The sequence below is a fragment of the Cydia splendana genome, chromosome 7 (assembly GCF_910591565.1).
Source record: "Cydia splendana chromosome 7, ilCydSple1.2, whole genome shotgun sequence".
Classification (NCBI taxonomy): Eukaryota; Metazoa; Arthropoda; class Insecta; order Lepidoptera; family Tortricidae; genus Cydia; species Cydia splendana.
The window spans coordinates 10384328-10404032 of NC_085966.1; the positions used below are offsets into that span (position 1 = coordinate 10384328).

Genomic DNA, 19705 nt, shown 5'->3' on the forward strand with positions numbered 1-19705 from the left:
TTCGGTATTCGGCCGAATGTTGCCTACTATTCGACCGAATACCGAATATCCGTTGCACCTACCTAAAATCAAAAAATTACACAAATAAATAACCTAAAACTAGGTATATTTAACATTATAAATGTATTCTTTAAAGTAGTTAAATACGAAGGCACATTTTTGCATTTGTTGATTACAAAATATTTTATTTTTATCATGGGTCTGATTTGATTGACTCTAACTAAATTCATTAATTATGTTCAGCATAAAAATCTTAGCAAACGTTGTGCTTTGTTGGCGAACAGTTTTCATAATAATTGTGACTCAAAATGTTCGCATATCATGCCGAATATTCGGTCGCCGAATATTTGGTATTCGGCCGAGAGAGGGGCCGAATATTCGGTATTCGGTATTCGGCCAAATTCACTATTCGGGGCATCTCTACTGTTTACACCTTGAGTAGTGTTAAAAGTGCGAGTTCATACATTTGCTACTAGATAAACGCAAGTAGAAAATGTATGGACTCGCACTTGTCACTAATCAAGGTGTAAACAGGACCTAAGGTCAAGTAAGTTCGTGTTCTTCTCTCACTCTCACTGAGCGTAAGCGTGAGCAAGATAGAAGTGCGTGTCCGGGAGCGCGAATATCGTATTTTTTAATTTCAGTTTTTTGTACGTTTCAATAAAATAAAAAGTAATCGATACGTTCCCTCAAACATAATACTGCCGATTTTTAGATGCAATTTTTATGTGTTACATATTTTTAAAGTGCATTTTAGACGTTCGTGATTTTTTTTCTATCGAGCGAAAGTAAAAAAAAAACTCAGAATTCGAATCGATCAGTCCCTCGAAAAAGGCCTCAAGTTTGCTAATAAAATTTCAATACAAATGCAAACCAAGTAAAAAAATGTAGTAATATTATTACATATTAGATATAAAAATGTAGTAATATTATTACATATTAGATATAAAAAATGTAGTAATATTATTACATATTAGATATAAAAATGTAGTAATATTATTACATATTAGATATAAAAAATGTAGTAATATTATTACATATTAGATATAAAAAAAATCACAGATTTCGTGCCTCACACGACTATCGAGCACATTGGAAATGAATCTACGGAATTCGAAAAAATATTGTCGCTGAGCGACGAGAAAGTCCGGATAAGGAAAAGGTTACAAAATAAAACTACAACGTTGAATGATAATTATTTTATTCTTAGATTAACACAAGTATCCTGGACATAACGCATGTGAACAAATAAATTGCAAAATTTCCACACGCATATCGAAGTTTGAATAATTGTCGCCATGGCGCATAAGTATAGGTACATATTTCATTTTTCGATTAATAAGCAGGATATATTAATGTTCAAAGTACAAGAAAATTATTACACGGCAAATCCGTAGTCAACTCGAGAAGTGATAGCCACATCGCCGTTATCGTCACTCGAGTCTTGATCGGCAGCGGCCCATTTGCTGCAAGATATGAAATTTTCTTGACAGCAGTTTGACGCGACGAGAGATGACCATAACAGCGTTTGTCTATGTTGCACCAAACCTGAGTTCCAATAGGTACTACCAGGGTTCAGCATCAGCTATCTTGGGTAATGCTCTACCATGTGATCACCATGACGAATCGGATGTCCAAAACAGCGCGTGCCTATGTTGCACCAAACCTGAGTTCCGCTAGGTACAACCAGGGTTCAGCATCAGTTCTATCTTGGGTACTACTCTCCTAAGTGCTCATCAAGACGAGTCGGATGACCAAAACAGCGTGTGCCTATGTTGCAACAAACCTGAGTTCCTTTAGGTACAGCCAGGGTTCAGCATCAGCTCTATCTTGGGTACTACACTCCTAAGTGCTCATCGAGACGAGTCCGATGACCAAAACAGCGTGTGCTTATGTTGTATTAAACCCGAGCTCCACTAGGTACTGCCAGGGTTCAGCATCAGCTATCTGCTAGCAGCCGCCAGCAACATGCTGAGGTGAGACCATTTCGTGGCACTTTTTCTTTTTTATGTTTCTCTGTATAAGTTTTTAATTTTGTGTTTGTGCTCACGAATAAAATTATTTCTATTTCTACCTCTACCTCTACCTCTACCTCTACCTCTACCTCTACCTCTACCTCTACCTCTACCTCTACCTCTACCTCTACCTCTACCTCTACCTCTACCTCTACCTCTACCTCTACCTCTACCTCTACCTCTACCTCTACCTCTACCTCTACCTCTACCTCTACCTCTACCTCTACCTCTACCTCTACCTCTACCTCTACCTCTACCTCTACCTCTACCTCTACCTCTACCTCTATTTCTACCTCTACCTCTATCTCTATTTCTATTTCCACCACCACAAGAATGCATAGATTGTCGAATAGTGCGTTCTGACTTTTTGACTACTTTAAGGTTAGGCTACAGGGCAAACCCTTAACCCGATCGTCTTTGTTTTAGGCTCAAATTGTAGCTGACTAAATTGTCCAGAGCCGTTTTTCTCAAATTTTTGATATCATTCTTCGTTTTCAAATTATCGAGCACCAAAATCAAAAATTCGGAAAAAATTGAGTTTTATTATCACTATTTCGACCATAACTTTTTTCGTTTTTGACTTTCTCGAATAATTATTTTTGCACCTTACAGCTCTCGTGATTACGCGTCTTTTGAGCCTATTTTTTAATATCATATCTTCACAACTTTCCGAGATATAAGGGGATCGCACTTTTTCGTGAAATCGGACCCTATACTGGAGCGAACGAAAAGACATTTCCAATGTCAAAAACAGTAAGTGACAACATCGACAGCTTTATCGAGTCTACGAAGCTGCCAGTCTCGGGTTCAAATCCCGATAATACACGCATAATAACAATACTTATTAGGTAGAGTGGAATTGTATTGTACGAGTACAATGAACGCCCCTGTACATATCAGCATAGGTATTATATTAAAAAAAACGTTTATTCTCGAATCGTGCTTACAGCTATACATTAATTCTAACTAAACGTATTAAACTGTTGTGAGCCTTAAATTCTGTTCATCTTACTTAAAGTAATCCAAATCTGATTATTAAATAATGTATGTATTTACATATTAGATTTTGTAAAATCGCACGGGTATTCCAGAAACACCCTTCGCTCTATTTAAGGAGATAATAGGTACAGTTTATAGTTAAAGAAACAGTATTCATGTTGCATATATTATTTTTCCTTAACATATATTGTAAAATATCAGTACAAGCCAATACGATATCAATCAATAACATCATTATTTACTTTAAAAAATTATTAATTATTCAACATCCGTCGTACCTACGTACACCCAAGTTTCCAGTTATATAATAACGAGGAAATTAAACTTATTCAACCTATATTTACAATAGGTACTGAAAATCCGCGGCGCAGATAATATTCGTAACAGGTGTGAATCTTCTTGGTTATGTAGATTGAAATTAAAATTCATCCCACGTACTCACGTCACGTATTTGAATATTTAAATAAGATCTAAAGCTTATAAACACACCTACTCTACCTCTACCTCTACCTCTACCTCTACCTCTACCTCTACCTCTACCTCTACCTCTACCTCTACCTCTATTTCTACCTCTACCTCTACCTCTATCTCTATTTCTATTTCCACCACCACAAGAATGCATAGATTGTCGAATAGTGCGTTCTGACTTTTTGACTACTTTAAGGTTAGGCTACAGGGCAAACCCTTAACCCGATCGTCTTTGTTTTAGGCTCAAATTGTAGCTGACTAAATTGTCCAGAGCCGTTTTTCTCAAATTTTTGATATCATTCTTCGTTTTCAAATTATCGAGCACCAAAATCAAAAATTCGGAAAAAATTGAGTTTTATTATCACTATTTCGACCATAACTTTTTTCGTTTTTTACTTTCTCGAATAATTATTTTTGCACCTTACAGCTCTCGTGATTACGCGTCTTTTGAGCCTATTTTTTAATATCATATCTTCACAACTTTCCGAGATATAAGGGGATCGCACTTTTTCGTGAAATCGGACCCTATACTGGAGCGAACGAAAAGACATTTCCAATGTCAAAATGTAGTAATATTATCACATATTAGATATAAAAAATCGACTCGCTTGGTTTAGTTGTCATTGTCATACTGTTGATATTGTTTGCTACATCTACACAGTTAAATCTATTGACTGCGGGGTGGAGCCAAGAAAACTAAAACAAGAGAAAAAGTATCATGACCGCGTAATGAAATTAGTGTATCTAATCGGGATGAAGAATTAAAAAAAAAAGCAGGGGACGGTTAACCGACACGGTAATAAACTTGAGTGATAGCAAAACAGAGAACATTGTTATCTTGGCTTGATTACCTACTTAAATACCATTCGCAATGAACGGTGAAATTTGAACGAGAACAGTTTATTACAGTAATTAGGTAAAGGCGACCAGATAATTAGTTTGGCGCAATAGATGAGTATCTGCCGTATTAAGAATGAGTCACGCCTTGATCCAGAGGGGCTACCGCGAAAACCGAAATTCGCAAATTGCGGGGATCTTTCTCTTTTACTCCAATGGAGGCGTAATTAGAGTGACAGAGAAAAATGCCCGCAATTTGCGAACTTCGATTATCGCGGTTATAGCCCTGAGCCGCTGTCGTATAATTTTACTTGAATAGGTACATAAGGATCAGTTGTTCGAAAGATGAATGATTGGTAACAAATCGAATTCAAGAAATTAAAAAAATCCCAACTGCGGATACGCGCTTCGCAAGCAATTTTAATTTTCCGTAGTCGCTCGAAAAACTCATCCCACGAATATAGAACACCTCGGCCTCGGTGCTTGGCCAAGATGCCAATCGTTCGCTCCGATACGAACAATACGGTAATCTCCTACTATCACTCTTCGATGCTAGTGCGACATAAGTAGAGACAGTTACGTTTAGTTCGCTACGGAGCGTAAACTATTGGAATCTAGGCTACGCACCCTCATACATCGCTATCCGTCAAGAGATAGGTCGTGCCAAGGAATGAATTATAGTAATAAATAAATATACACCCTAATCATTTCTAGACCACGGTGCTCCCCTCTCTAGAGTCATCCATCAGATTAGATTGATTCCTAAAATGTAGGTAGGGGGGATCCCCTACTGCTTTATTTTAATTATTGATTAATCCAGCACTGTACCTACTAACGCTCGAAAAACATAGCCCGATTAGCCCGCCATTGTTAGTCGTGTAAATTGATAACTTTGTAATTTAATTTGGTTGTCCAGTCAGTAATCCTTTGAACCGGTGGCGTTCAACGTTCAAAGGATTCATAACTATTCAAAATATGTGTTCACACACACACACAATACACGACACATTCGACAAAATACAACATGTTATTCTTACTTCAATAAACAGTGTACATAGATTTTTCAATGATGCTCATTGCATGTGACACCACTTGTCTGCTAGCTGCTACATTACGGTGTAAAAGGAGCAATCAACCGACTTTAAAACAACAAGGTTGACTAATTTAATACAATTCATTAAGTGCGCCTGTTTTGTTTGTACCAAGCGAGATTAAGGAGTTATATCCATTTTCAGAGCGGGTGTTTCTGACCTGACTATTTAAAAAAGGTGTAACGTTTTAGTTTATCTATAATTCCTACAAAAATATATTCTTTTAAGATAGATCAAACTAAAATGTCGATTGTGTCTGTCAAATTATTCACCTCTTTGTAAATATTAAAATGTATTCAACTGTTGCAATAAATATTAACAAGTATAGCATTTACACGCTGTAATATAATATTTATAATATGCATATGTAAATAACGAAATATTGCGGTCTCAGTGGAGATAATTTTTTAAATTTCTAGGTATAACTGATATTTGTGCAGGTTTAAATTTCTTTAGAATCCGAAATACGATATCTACCTGTCCGTATATTATGTTTTAGGTGTTCATTTAATAATTTTACAGTAAAATAGAAATACATCCACAGTAAAATCGGGTGTCGAAATTTTCATTTTTAACGATTTTGAGTATCATACTTTTTGCAGTCTCATATAGACAATTTAAAAAATCTAAAAATAGTGACTTTGTAAGCTTTAGACCTCGCACTGCTACTAGGTGTAGCTAGCTGTAGGCTTCGCCATTTTGAAATTTTTCCAAAAAGTAAATCGAGTAAAACAGACCTGCTCACAAAATTTCATGAGAATCGGTTGAGAATCTAAATGCAACCTAAGAGGAGAACATCCGCACATACGAAAGAATTTTGCCCAAGCTGAAACGGAGACCTTCGCTTTCCCTCGGTCAATTATAAAAGTAATATATTCCCAATATCAACAAATTTTAGTTTAGCTAATGACAGCACAATGCACTCGCGCAATTTGCATGTTTGATAACCGTCCATGCAGACATAGCTAAAACTTCGCCTCATTATTTAGGCATCTGATATGTATTCAAATTGATATTTAAATACTCATATTTTAGTCGACGTTCATTGTTCACTGGCTCTGCCATTGTGCTCTTCATCTGAATCAAATTACTAAACTAGAATTATACTCAAAATGATTTCAATAAAATATTGAGAATGTTAAAACTAACATTGAGATTCTATGAAATAAATTATTTCATGGGTACTTTTTAAATAAAATTCTAACAGATAATATACTATATATATTAAGTATATATATATAATATACCTACTCAATTTTCTTTGAAGATTATTCTGCGAGTAAAGGCCACCACAATGGGACTTCTAGCAGCGAATACAAACGCTTTAAAGATAGTGTCATAAAAATATGACAGTGCATAATATTATAAAATATTTGAAGCCTCTTCAAACGTCAAAGGTTTTCTTGAAATATTTATTTTAACCAAAGATAATATAGACAGGTAAAAAACAAACAAAAATTTTATTCAACCCCTCGGTATGCGTAAGAAAAAAACGGTTTTGATACTTTTCGCGAATAACTTCACTTATCACGACTAATAACTTATTGCACCAAGATGACGTTCGGATGTCAATTCTGCAGCTGCATTACTGTTGCGGCGTCGTTGTTACCGCTGCTGTATCTGTCAAAGTCCTTGATAAAATTAGTGACGTTCGCCACCAAATGACCAAACTCACTTTATGAAGGTTTGGTGACGAACGTCACTCATTTGATCAAGGAAATTGACAGAGATACAGCAGCGGCAACAACGACGCCGCTTGGGTTTTAATGAACGTTGTGCGAAACACTCTACTCATCTCTTTACTTACTGTACAGCGTGATGTCGTCCCGCGCTGTCCCGAGTACATTCTCCGCGACGCACTGGTACGCGCCAATGTCATCCCGCGACACGTCATCGATCTTCAGCACGGCTGTGTGCTTGTAACTGTTGGATTTTATGAGCGTCTGGTACTTCGAACCTGAAAATATAGGCAATTAGGTACTTTTTCTGCAAATCTGCAAAGTTATTTAGGTATGTGTGCTTATTGGAAAGCAATTTCGAACTACAAGTAGCGTAAGTGGTTTCAATGCAGTGAAATTCAGTGCACTGAAAGAGTTTCCTGCTAAAAACGCATAAAGAATGTTTACAAGTATTTCTTTACTACAGACCTCGTGGAAAACATTTGTAACTACTAGGAAGTTCAACGATTTACAACATTAATTATTAAAGATCTGCATGGAAAATTAATTCACCATCTACACATGTAATATAATTCACCATCTATGTACACATGTAGGTAATAATAGAACACCTCTGTACCGTTTTGTATCCTGTTGATGTTGATATGTGTCCAGTAGACACTCGGTGTAGGGTACGCCTCTATTTTGCACTGTAGCAACACCGATTGTCCCAAATAGCCCCCTATCATTTTCTGTGTCACTACTGCAGTTGGTTTGCCTGAGAAGAAAAACAACATAAAAAATTTATAAAATCCCGATTTTTCTGTTCATTCAAGACAGGAAAATAAATGTTTAATTCATTTCAGTACGAATGCCGTTGAGATTTCTAAAAATTCCACACGTTTTCATCTAACAAAAAACCGAGTTGATATACCTAAGTCGCAACAGTTCGCGAGTGAAATAACGAGTTTGTTGCTTTTCTTAGAAATGGTGCAACGAGGCACTCTGCACGAGAGCGTTGTTGGACTACCCGATACAAGTGAAAATATTGTAACGACGTAACAACTTTGTTTGAAAATATATTGTGTTGTGGTGGCATGATCCGGAATGATAAAAAGTTTTGAATGTGGTCGTTCGTAACAACTTTTCCCATGGGACCAATATGGAAATCGCGATACAAAAATATCCTGCACTAACACGTTCTACTCAGCCGTTTTTGCGTGATTGCAACCATCTAAGCATGAAAAGAAAAATATAATGATTAGGTAAGTATTACAAGTTTTTAATCATTACTTAATAGGTACAAATCTACTGTCGTGTATTGTTTTTAAATCGCAACATATAACCGACTGTAACTGACATAACCTAAGATAGTGGCAGGCAAATTATTAAGACACGTGTAAATCGTTAATTCGAGGTTATCTTATGTTTATTAGTGTGTATGATACTAAGGTCAGTAAATGAGATCAATTTCTCCTTCGGGGAAATCCCAAATGGCATGTGTTCATTCTCCGACTTCGACTTTTACGTAACAACATTTTTTGGTTCGCAAAAATATTTTCTCTGTTATTCTGCAGCATTACATTTCTTTTATCAAAAAAATGTAGATAGAAAATAAAACCAACATACTGGGCAAATACGTTATGATATTAGAATAAACTTTGTTCTTTGTCAATCGAGTTGATACCTATTAAGAAAATATACTTTCTTATAAATCAACTAAACATTTGAGCACGTATATGTATAAATATTGCAAAAGAAGAAATATAGAAGCAGGTAGGTAGGTACTTAAATAATTGATTCCACCACATCTTAATAAAATACAGTTTTACTTTCTCCGTTCAAAACCACCCATTTCAGATAAGTACACCGAAAGAGTTTCCGAACCTCTTCTACAAATAAATCTATACGACACTCAAAATGGTTTAACACTTTCCTGTACACGGAGTTTGGCACAATGGAGAGTTTTATTGTCACCGCACTCACTAAAGTAAAATATAGATTTACCTTTACCGGCTGTTTTAGAAATTACATTTCTGATTTGTTTACATTTCTGATTCACAAGCCTCATGTATATTTAAGTTTACTCACACTGAAAAACAGGGAAAACATACACTGTATTTGTCTGTAATAAAATTGTAAGTACCGTAAAATGGGGTGAGTAGGGACAAAACTGACATTCAAACCTTGATAAAACTTTATTTTTACATGTGGCAAACTGATTGTTATACATTTAATAATTAATAAATGTTCCAGTCGTTTGATTTTTTTTATGATTTGGTGTAGTTCCATTTCATAACTTTAAAGATAAACACGAAATAGTAGGAAATCCCAGCTCACCCCGTAGTTGGGTGAGGAGGGATTTCCTACTAAGGTGAGTTTAGAAAAATGTTGGATCGACGACGACGACGACTTTGGGATTATGAACATTATAATAGCTTGATTTGTTATTAGAATATATAATTTACGTAGCAGTAGCCTATAAAAACCAACTCACCCCTCTGTCATCCCTCCTCACCCCATTCATAACCCAACTGGCTCCCTACTCACCCCATTTTACGGTATGCTGTTGTAAAACCTATGTAAGTAAATAACTATAAGGAACAAATATCACAGAGAGGCAGAGGAAAACCGAGACGTGCGTTTTTGGCCCAGGCCAAAGAGGAAATCAACGCAGTGACGGTATCAGGAGCTCAAAACAGTGGCAGAGAGAAGAACGGAATGGCGGTTACTCCACCAGCCAGCCAAGCACTTAAGAATTATGATGATAACCACAATGATGGTAAAAATAATTGCATTTTTTCTACGACAACATGGGGACTAATTATATGATTATATATACTTAACGCCATTAAAATTTTATTAAAATTGCATCGTATTAAATTAACAGTCCCCGCTGAAATCTCATTACCAGAAACGAATGTGCAGCAAAGGAACTAATGAGCAGAGACAATTTATCGTAATTTCCAGAGAAATTTTATCAGTCTCGAATTCTCGATACTATCCCGACATTATTAATATTAATGTTAACTGTTACCTCTTCATGAATCACTGAATTGGATGAAATTTGGTATGGAAATAGTTTGAATTCCAGAATGGACATAAAATATTTTTTATCAAATTACATCATCATTCTCTTTCATTTGACGACCGGTCTGGTCTAGTGGATAGTGACCCTGTCTGCTAAGCCGATGGTCCTGGGTTCGAATCCCAGTAAGGGCATTTATTTGTGTGATGAACACTAATATTTGTTCCTGAGTCATGGTTGTTTTCTATGTATATAAGTATGTATTTATCTATACAAGTATGTATATCGTCGCCTAGTACCCATAGTACAAGCTTTGCTTAGTTTGGGGCTAGGTTTGATCTGTGTAAGATGTCCCCTAATATTTATTTATTTTTATTTATTTTATTTATATTCTACCCATACAACCATTTCCAGTCGCCGTTACGACGCGGTGTTGACACATCTTGTGTCGACACCGTCTGTTTCGGTCACAATTCCAGTCGCAGAGTCGTCGCCGTGTCGACACAGTTACCAGAAATGGGGAAGGGTCGACACATGACACAAAGTGACATAAAGTGTGGTCGCCGTGTGCACACATTGTTTCGGGTTTGCGACTACTTTATGCCAAAATCATTCGTTCATTTTGTTCCTGTCAAATGGAAACTGTCAGATGGAAAAATAGTTAAATAAAAATAAGTGACATTAATACGCCATCGCTAAAACGGATTACAAGACGTAATTATATATTGTTTGCATTTATATTACAATAGGACTTAAATTATTATGAGGAATTAAACTGCTCGAGTGATTTGATAAACTAAGTGTAATATAATCAACGCGCCACCACATTGTTTTAGTTTAGCCGGAAATGAAATTGTTTACTTCTCAGTGCCTGTGTTCATAACTATATTATTTGAAGCATTTTTAGTACTTCGATGCGTATACTATATTTAAATAACAGAAATAACGCTTTACATACTACGAAACTTGTTAATTATGATGTATAAATATGGTTTAAGGCTGAGAAATATTGCAGTCACAAAGTAGTTGCAATGTTTCGACTTTGTGTCGACTCTGTGTTGACACATGACACGCGCTGTCAAAAGTAATAACAAAGTTACTGGTATGTTACTGGATTTGCAAAATGGCTCCTTGTGTTGATTTGTTTTCAGATATTCTCAAAGTGTAAAAATGCCGTGGTCAGAGATGGGCATTAATCGATTAACTGTTTATTCGACTAATTAATGGAATAAAAAAAGTTATACTTGGTCAAGCAGATCTTGTCAGTAGAAAAAGGCGGCAAATTTGAAAAATGTAGGCGCGAAGGGATATCGTCCCATAGAAAATTTGAATTTCGCGCCTTTTTTTACTGACAAGATTTGCTTGACCGTCTATAATTCTCAAATTTTAATCGCGATTAGTTTAGTCGACCTAACATAGATTGAAATTGAATTAATCTGAATATTAATCGAATAAATTATCGATTAAATCTCGATTGAAAGTTGACAGGGGGCCATTTTTGTACGTAAAAATAATAGAAATGTCTTGCATGCAGATGGTAGCAAAACACTTTGTCATAAAAGTCGAGATGGGTGTCGATATATAGGTTTTAGGGAGTGCCGATTTCGAAAATAATGACCATTTTGGAATCCGAAATGGCGGCCATGCACTGTGTCATAAAAGTCGTCATGGATGTCGTTTTATACGTTTTAGGGGGACCCAATTTTGAAAATGATGACCATTTTGGAATCCAAAATGGCGGCCATGCACTATGCCATAAAAGTCGTCATGGGTGTCGTTTTATAGGTTTTAGGGGGCGCAGATTTCGAAAATGATAACCATTTTGGATTCCAAGATGGCGGCCATGCACTATGTCATAAAAGTCGTCATGTATGTCGTTTTATAGGTTTTAGGGGGCCCCGCTTTCGAAAATGATGACCATTTTGGAATCCAAAATGGCGGCCATGCACTATGTCATAAAAGTCGTCATGGGTGTCGTTTTATAGGTTTTGGGGGGCGCAGATTTCGAAAATGATAACATTTTCAATTTAAAAATGGCGGCAATGCACTATGTCATAAAAGTTGTCATGGATATCGTTTTATAGGTTTTAGGGGGCGCAGATTTCGAAAATGATGACTATTTTGGATTCCACTTTTATGACAAAATACGTAGCCGCCATCTTGGATTATAAAATGATCATCGTTTTCGAATTCTGCACTCCCTAAAACCTATAAATCGACATCCGTGACGACGCAAGTTATCTTTATTTTCAGATCTAACAAATTGCTACAGAATACAAAGGACAAAAAAGAAGCGAGGAGGTAATGAAACAAGCAAAAATACAGATGATTCCTCGACGCAATTGGGTGATTCTTAAATTGTGTCCAGATTTTTTTTGTCATAAAAGTTTATATTTTTCACATATTACTCTCACAAGTTCCGTGACATTTCGACCTTGTAATTTTTTAAGTAAATGTTTTTGTTTATCTATGAGGATCTCACTAGAATAGTATAATCAAGGTATGTTTATATTTGATGAATGAAATAGTAACGCAAAAAAAATATATATTTGTGTCTTATATTCCTGCCGAAGACTTTTATTTTACCTTTTCCTTCTACACAAGTTTGGCCAAGTAATAAGAATTTAGGGCTCTCAATTTTATTTTGACTTCTACAACAGTAAAGCTACGAGGCCATGTTTGGTATCGTTTTCGTATAAATTCGCAGTACCAAATTTAGTTAAGGTATCACATTGACACCATTCCGAAGTAAAAACATATAAACTTATTAAAATACTTTCTTTTAAACTCCTCTTCACGCTTAAACTGCTGAACAGTTTTAATTTAAATTTGGTACACATATATTTTGAGTCCCGAGACAGGATATAATATAAGTTATCTCAAAAATCATCCTTTAAAGGTGTGAAATGAGGTGTAGGGGGGAATTCAGAATTGACTTCTTGAAGGAAATACTGTTTAAGTTTAGGTTTGAAGTCATGTTTTTTCATCATTTTTAACTAAATCAAAGATGTAGACCATCCCAAATTTCATATAAATCGGTTCAGCGGTTATTGATTTCCCGTACAAATTTCCACGCCACTTTTCACACCTTCAAAAGATGATTTTGGTTATAAGATCTATCCTATGTCTTGTTCCGGGACGCAAACTATTTCTATACCAAATTTCAACGAAATCGGTTCAGCGGTTAAGCGTCAAGAAGAGTTTCAAAAAAACCGGCCAAGTGCGAGTCGGACTCGCGTATTAAGGGTTCCGTACATTAAGTCCGACTCGCGCTTGACTGCACATTTCTAATAGGTTTTCCTGTCATCTATAGGTAAAGAACTATTTTGTGTATTCAGACGGACATACATACAGACGCACGAGTGATCCTATAAGGGTTCCGTTTTTTCCTTTTGAGGTACGGAACCCTAAAAAGATTTATTTTTATTTTGTGGAATGGTGTCAATGTGATATCTTAAATGGATTCAGCACCCCAGATTTATACGAAAACGATACCAAACACGGCCTAGCACCTTCACTGATATAGATATATCAAGATAAAATTGAGAGCCCTAAATAAACTTTCAAGAGCGGATATCTCAAAAACTATTCAACATATCGAAAAAATTGACTGAATAAACTTGTAACAAATTAAATTAACTTTCATTTTGTATAAGTGGCGATGTCGCTGAGATGCATAGTTTCCGAGATATAATCGAAAAACGGGAAAATGGGACCTTCAAAGCCCCCTCTCTCCCCCCCGCTCAAGGGCTACGGCCGGGGACTTTTGATATGTTCACCTCCTAACTTGTCAAACCGAGTTACGGAGTCAAAAATTGTGTTCCGAGCATTTCCCTCTACAACTTTTGGAGCATTCGTTGCCTGACCTAAGTAGCTTATTGAATTTCTTTAAAAACTTTTCTGTAAAAGGTTGACGGGTGTTGGGTGTTTATATGGTTTCGGTCGATTATTATCATTTGCATTGCCCATGATGACTTACTAGAATTACGAGCACACGAGACACTAATAGTAGTTTGACAAACCTTGGTTTTCAAGAGGTATTTTATATTGACATTTGCTGTCACAAATTTGCTGTCAGATTTAGTCGCAAACCGCACGCAAAGTGCACACAAATGTGTCGACACCTTGTTACGGAAAAGTGTAGACACGGCGACGACACTTTGTTTCGAAACAATTCTAGACACATTGTGTGGACTCTGTTACGACACATCTGACATTTAGTTACCACTTTGTGATTCTGCGACTGGAATGGTTATATGGGTATAGACGAGTAGCGGATGGAAGCTACTGTAAACATAATTATTTGCGGTAATTTTTCATTAACCGAATACAAAAAAAAATATTGTGACAGTGTTTTCTTTATACATATGTATTCTGAATATCAGAGTAAAAGTAAAGTCCGTGACGTAATGAGACGCGTGTTAAGTACTTCATAGGCACAGATATTGACTCTCTGTGTCTGCGTCTACCTACCACAACCTATGTACAAAGATAGAGTTTGGCATAGTTGGTCCTTACCGTCTAATTTCTCGTCAACTATAAACTAAGAGTACATATACGTACACAACACACGTAGGGGTATCCGCTTGCTAACAGAAGGCGGCACTCCGTTACTCGCGATGCAGAGCAAGGCGCCGCTCATGACTCTCTCGACGGCCGTGAGGTTCAGCCAGACGCCACTCCATTTGCTCACTGAAACATTCCAGCTTAGACAGTGCTAGAATTTATGCACCTTATCTACGCTACGGCATAGGAATACCTATTCCCTATGTTCGTGTTCAGATTTAGTTTTTATATTGAGAGGCAAAAAACGTTAGCTGTAAAAGTAAAACTCTTCGATTGTATGTTCACATGATAAATGCTGACTGTCACTATTTAGAGTCTGTGCGGAACTAGAAGAGTCGTGGACTGTATGGGGCCCAATACATTCCATGATTCCACGACTCTTCTCTTTCCGAACAGACTCCAACAAGGTAAAAAAAACCGTAGCACATTGTTGTTGTATGTACCTATTAAGGATGACGGAGCTTCCGGCGCTTACTTTTCTATGACATGACAGGCGATCACGTGATGCTTTCCATAGAAAACGATGCGCCGGAAAAGCTCCGGCCCGGACACGGCCCGGTCTAACGTGAGTCATACTTTAATCAAATTTATTAAATCATTAGGTAATCGAGGGAACTCATAATAGTACATTACGATACAAGTGTGAAAAGTAGGAAATCGCAACGAGAAGCGATAAATTACCGACCTAGACCGAAGGGTGTGTCATCGACACGAGTTACCTTATTTTTGACGTAGATAATTTTTAAGTTAGGTATCTACTTACTTTAATTGCAATTCACTAGCTACTGTGAATGTTTTAAATAGGTATAGTTCGTTTTTTTTTAGCATTATAAAGAACTTGAAAGAAGGTAAGCGATTTTGACAAGTCTTTTAGGGCCAGTTGCACCAACCACATTTGACAGACTGATCAACGTCAGCCGGCGCCCCCCGGCGCTTTAAGTACTATGAAACTTTACATACATAAAAATTTAGCAAACTCTTTAACGATACGAACAGTTTGGTGCAACCGACCCTTAATTGAAAAACGCTTTTTAAAAATGAAAGTTTAATACTTATGAAAGCGGAAGAATATAAATGATCGTATTAGATTCATAATTGTTACATATTTGCCGTAACTTATTTTTAAAATGTGTTTTTCAATTAAAAGACACATCAAGATTGTTTACCTTATTTCTAATGCTAAAAAAACGAATTATACGTACATATGTTCTACGTAATTAAAGATACTTTCAGAAATATAAGTTTTTTTTTTTAAGTTTGTTTCATATTGGATATACGAGATAAGTCTAGTTACATATTTGACCTTCAAGCTTCTTTTTAAGCGTTACTAAATTATACGCTTTTTTGTAGCAAATATCCGAACGTAAAGTGTAATTTTAAACGTTAACTTGATTAGGTGTATAAGTAATTATATAATTAATTCAACAAATTGAAGGAGCTGCTTATATGCAAATGCTGTGTGAAGTTTCCGGGAGCTCGCTGAAATATTATATAAGTACGTGTACTTATGAAAATCTAGTACCTACGTGAAGTGCTGTGTCGTATGCACCCTGCGGAACACAGACCTAATCTGCTAATACGTACAGTACATCGCGTACTAGATGATGTTCTTTGTTTTAACTAATTCCAATATTTTCTGACGTGACTGAAGTTCATGAGAATTTCTAAGATATCTAACAACTTGAGAATAATCTAAATTCATAAGCTTTAAACACTATCACTCCAAAGTCAAGGCATATAATATATCTAGCAGAACTAATTTACATATATATGTATATTTTCTATAAAATCTATACCTCAAGCACCCAGCATAAGATTACAGTTCCCCGGACCGTTTTTACCATGCTTAAATCAATCAAACCTTTGTTTGCTTACCTGTAATATAGTAATTAGAGAAACCTCGCTTAGAAAATGGCACTCTTCTTTATCATAGGTACAATGAGTGGATACAGTAATCTGCAGAGTTAAGTGACCCACCCCTACATAAAAAATTGTTTGCAAGAGGGGTCACTTACTTAATTCTGCAGCTTACTGTACATGCGACATCTAGTATGATGAAATACACATCTGTGATGCGAAAGGTGCATTTGACGGGGTGCAATAAGTAGAAGCGGCACATTCGAGTGGCTTGAGCAAAATTAAATGCATCGCAGTTCTAACCCGCTCCAAAATTGTTTTATGAAGTGTGCATCAAGGGTTGGCATGCTTGGCATGTCATCAAGATAAAATATATATTTTTCACATCACCTATTCGAAAAAGGGCTTTTTCTTCCCCGCTAGGAGGGATCAAAGTGGCACTTTTCCTCCCTGATAGGGGGGATCAAAGTGGCACTTTTCTGTTCTAGGACACTGTTTTTATTATTTTTTGCATTCTGTATTTAGCATGAATAATATTTTGAAACATAATAATTGTGTCAACACTAAGATTTTTTTATTTTCCTCATAGTTGACGTGAAAAGCAGTATGTGTCACACGGTATCAAAATTATTTCGTCTTGGGCGTTAACACTTGAATCCCTCATTACGCTCAGGATTCTACTTTAGAATCTTCTATTGTAGAATCCATCGATTCATTCAGGATTCAATGTACGCCCTTGACGGAAATATATCATTTTGAACCCTTGTAACACAAACTACTATATTAGTATCTCATTAGTATGGGTTTTGGAGTCAGTAAAAAATTTGAAAACTGTTCACTCGTTCAGGTACACAGTAGGTACTTATCTTAGATACTTACTCAAAAAAAAATTATGACATTATTCATAAAAATATGTAACATTTTATAGTAACAGCACCAGTCATGGGATATTTAAGAGGAAATTTGGAGTATTTATGATATTTCCCTTGTACATGTAAATGGTCTTCCGCTTAGCGTGTTAAAAGATGAAAGTCCTATCCGCCTTTCATGTTTTAGGCGTGTTGTATCAAAGATACTGCAATGAGTTTCCACATAATTAACAAATTAAAACTATGCTTTTTTTCTCCAGTCATGGACACCAAAGCTCCAGTAATGGGCCCCCGGTAATGGACGTGGATCCAGTAATGGGCCCCCTATAATGGACATTGCTCTATCAGTATAAAATATTGAAATGGGGAATAAGTTATGGCAAAATAATCCATTTTTGGTATAAGCTTTTATCGCTGAATGTATTTTTCTTTCCACAGCCAATTATTATTGTATTAGATTTATCGAGACAATTCTAATATACCCAAACACAATTAGTTAGGGTTTATTGCGATAAAGTTCCCATGGCCACCTCCTGTCTCCATCATCAGATCAAGTCCATGTTATCATAATATTGCATTATCATCCGATTTGCATACTTAATTACGTACTTACACAAAATTTCAACTGAATCGGAAATCGAAAAGTGGGTCAAATTCAGCTACCAAGATTTGACCCACACCAACTAACAAGGCAAGTTAAATAAAAGTTTGGAAAAACGATATTAATTTATCCTAAGTCCGAGAATACCTCCTGGTTGACATATTTCGTAACTACATTTTACTTCTGTATTGTTTAAAACATGAAATTATGGCATGGCAAGCATCATTATGTCAATTGTCCCATCATAGGAGGTATGCAGTTTTACAGCTCCTATAATGGGATTGGGCCAAATACCACTATTTTTTTACATCTGTGGAGTCACAACATAGTGTGGTGTATACCTTATCTCATGGTAAATGCAATTAACAAAATACATTCTAGTTTACATCAAGTATTAATTAATTAAAATTTAATAAATTAACTCACCTCTCTTAGCGAAGTTGTTAAGAATTTTTTGTGATATTTTTTTTCAGTGGCACGACAACTTTTGGGTTGACGCACATTTCTTAAAAAATAACCGAATTTAATAAAAATTCAAACATAATCAGCTCTAGGACTCTTATTTATGATAAAAATATATCCAGTGTTTATAAACTACTTTTATATACTTATTTTAGAGGAATTGTGTTTTTTTGTCCCATTACTGGTTCCGTGTCCATTATAGGGTATACTACTATACAGACTTCTTTAATTACGTAGGCATTTAGCATCTGTTGGCTTAAAAACTATTATTATTGCTTACTTACCAATTTGTCTTCTAATCCTTATGACGATGGTTCTTAATCGGTCCGTATGTTGGGTTTAAGGAAGTTCTTAACTTACCGCTCTGATCCCCAATCCTCATGACCCCAGCCTCCTCTCTCCTCCACATGATGGTGGGGGGAGGAACCCCAGAAGCTGCACAGTGTACGGTCAACTTCTCGTCCATCCATAACAGGAGTAGCGTAACGATTGCCGAACTAAGACGTCCATGTTACATACTCGTAATTGTAGGACGGTTTTTTGTAGACTTCAAGGGGGTTCTTATAATATTAGGTGTATTTAGCGCTCTTATCCCCAATCCTTTGTCTACATGATTATGTGTCGAGTTGAACACGGCGCTGAACAAGTGTATAGATACGTTCTCACACTTGCTCTAATATTAATGAACATCAGTAGCCCAACGGTGGTCAAATAAAGGCGTTACATGATTCTTAATCGGTCCGTATGTTGGGTTTAAGGAAGTTCTTATAACTTACCGCTCTGATCCCCAATCCTCATGACCCCCGCGTCCTCTCTCCTCCACATGATGGTGGGGGGCGGAACTCCCGAGGCTGCACAGTGTATGGACACGTTCTCGCCCTCGCGTACCATCACTTCTCCGCTGCTGCCGCTATCCACGATATCCGGAGGCACTGTACACAAACACGGTTTTGAATAAAATACCTCAAAAGTTTTGGATAAAATATCGACAACGCCGTCATCAAAACGTCGGAGGTAAGTTTAAAACTTATAGTTATTAGATTGACGATGTCACGATGACCCAATTTGCTTAGTTAGATCTATGTTTCCTCGAATTTATTTTGTTTCCACATATATGTAATATATAGCAATTACAAATACGGAGCATAAACCCTGAAATGAAACCACACAAAAAAATTGTAACATGAATGCAAGTCGCTTAATCGTGTGTTAGTTACGAATAAGTGTATAAGTACTTCGAAACGGGTATAAAAA

General features: G+C 36.3%; 1 protein-coding gene and 1 long non-coding RNA gene across 2 annotated transcripts in view; one reads left to right on the forward strand and one right to left on the reverse strand.

Moving 5' to 3' along the window:
* The window catches only part of LOC134792135 (uncharacterized), a 688366-nt gene that overhangs the window by 372586 nt on the left and 296075 nt on the right, over positions 1-19705 (forward strand). The gene's annotated exons all lie outside the window — the stretch shown is intronic.
* Positions 1-19705, reverse strand: part of LOC134792124 (protein amalgam-like) — a 70137-nt gene that overhangs the window by 11277 nt on the left and 39155 nt on the right. Inside the window, exons 4-7 of the mRNA XM_063763332.1 lie at positions 19228-19383; positions 14660-14788; positions 7709-7846; positions 7218-7367 (exon numbers count right to left, since the gene is read on the reverse strand). Coding sequence (XP_063619402.1) covers positions 7218-7367; positions 7709-7846; positions 14660-14788; positions 19228-19383 — 573 coding nt within the window. The remainder of the gene's footprint in view (positions 1-7217; positions 7368-7708; positions 7847-14659; positions 14789-19227; positions 19384-19705) is intronic.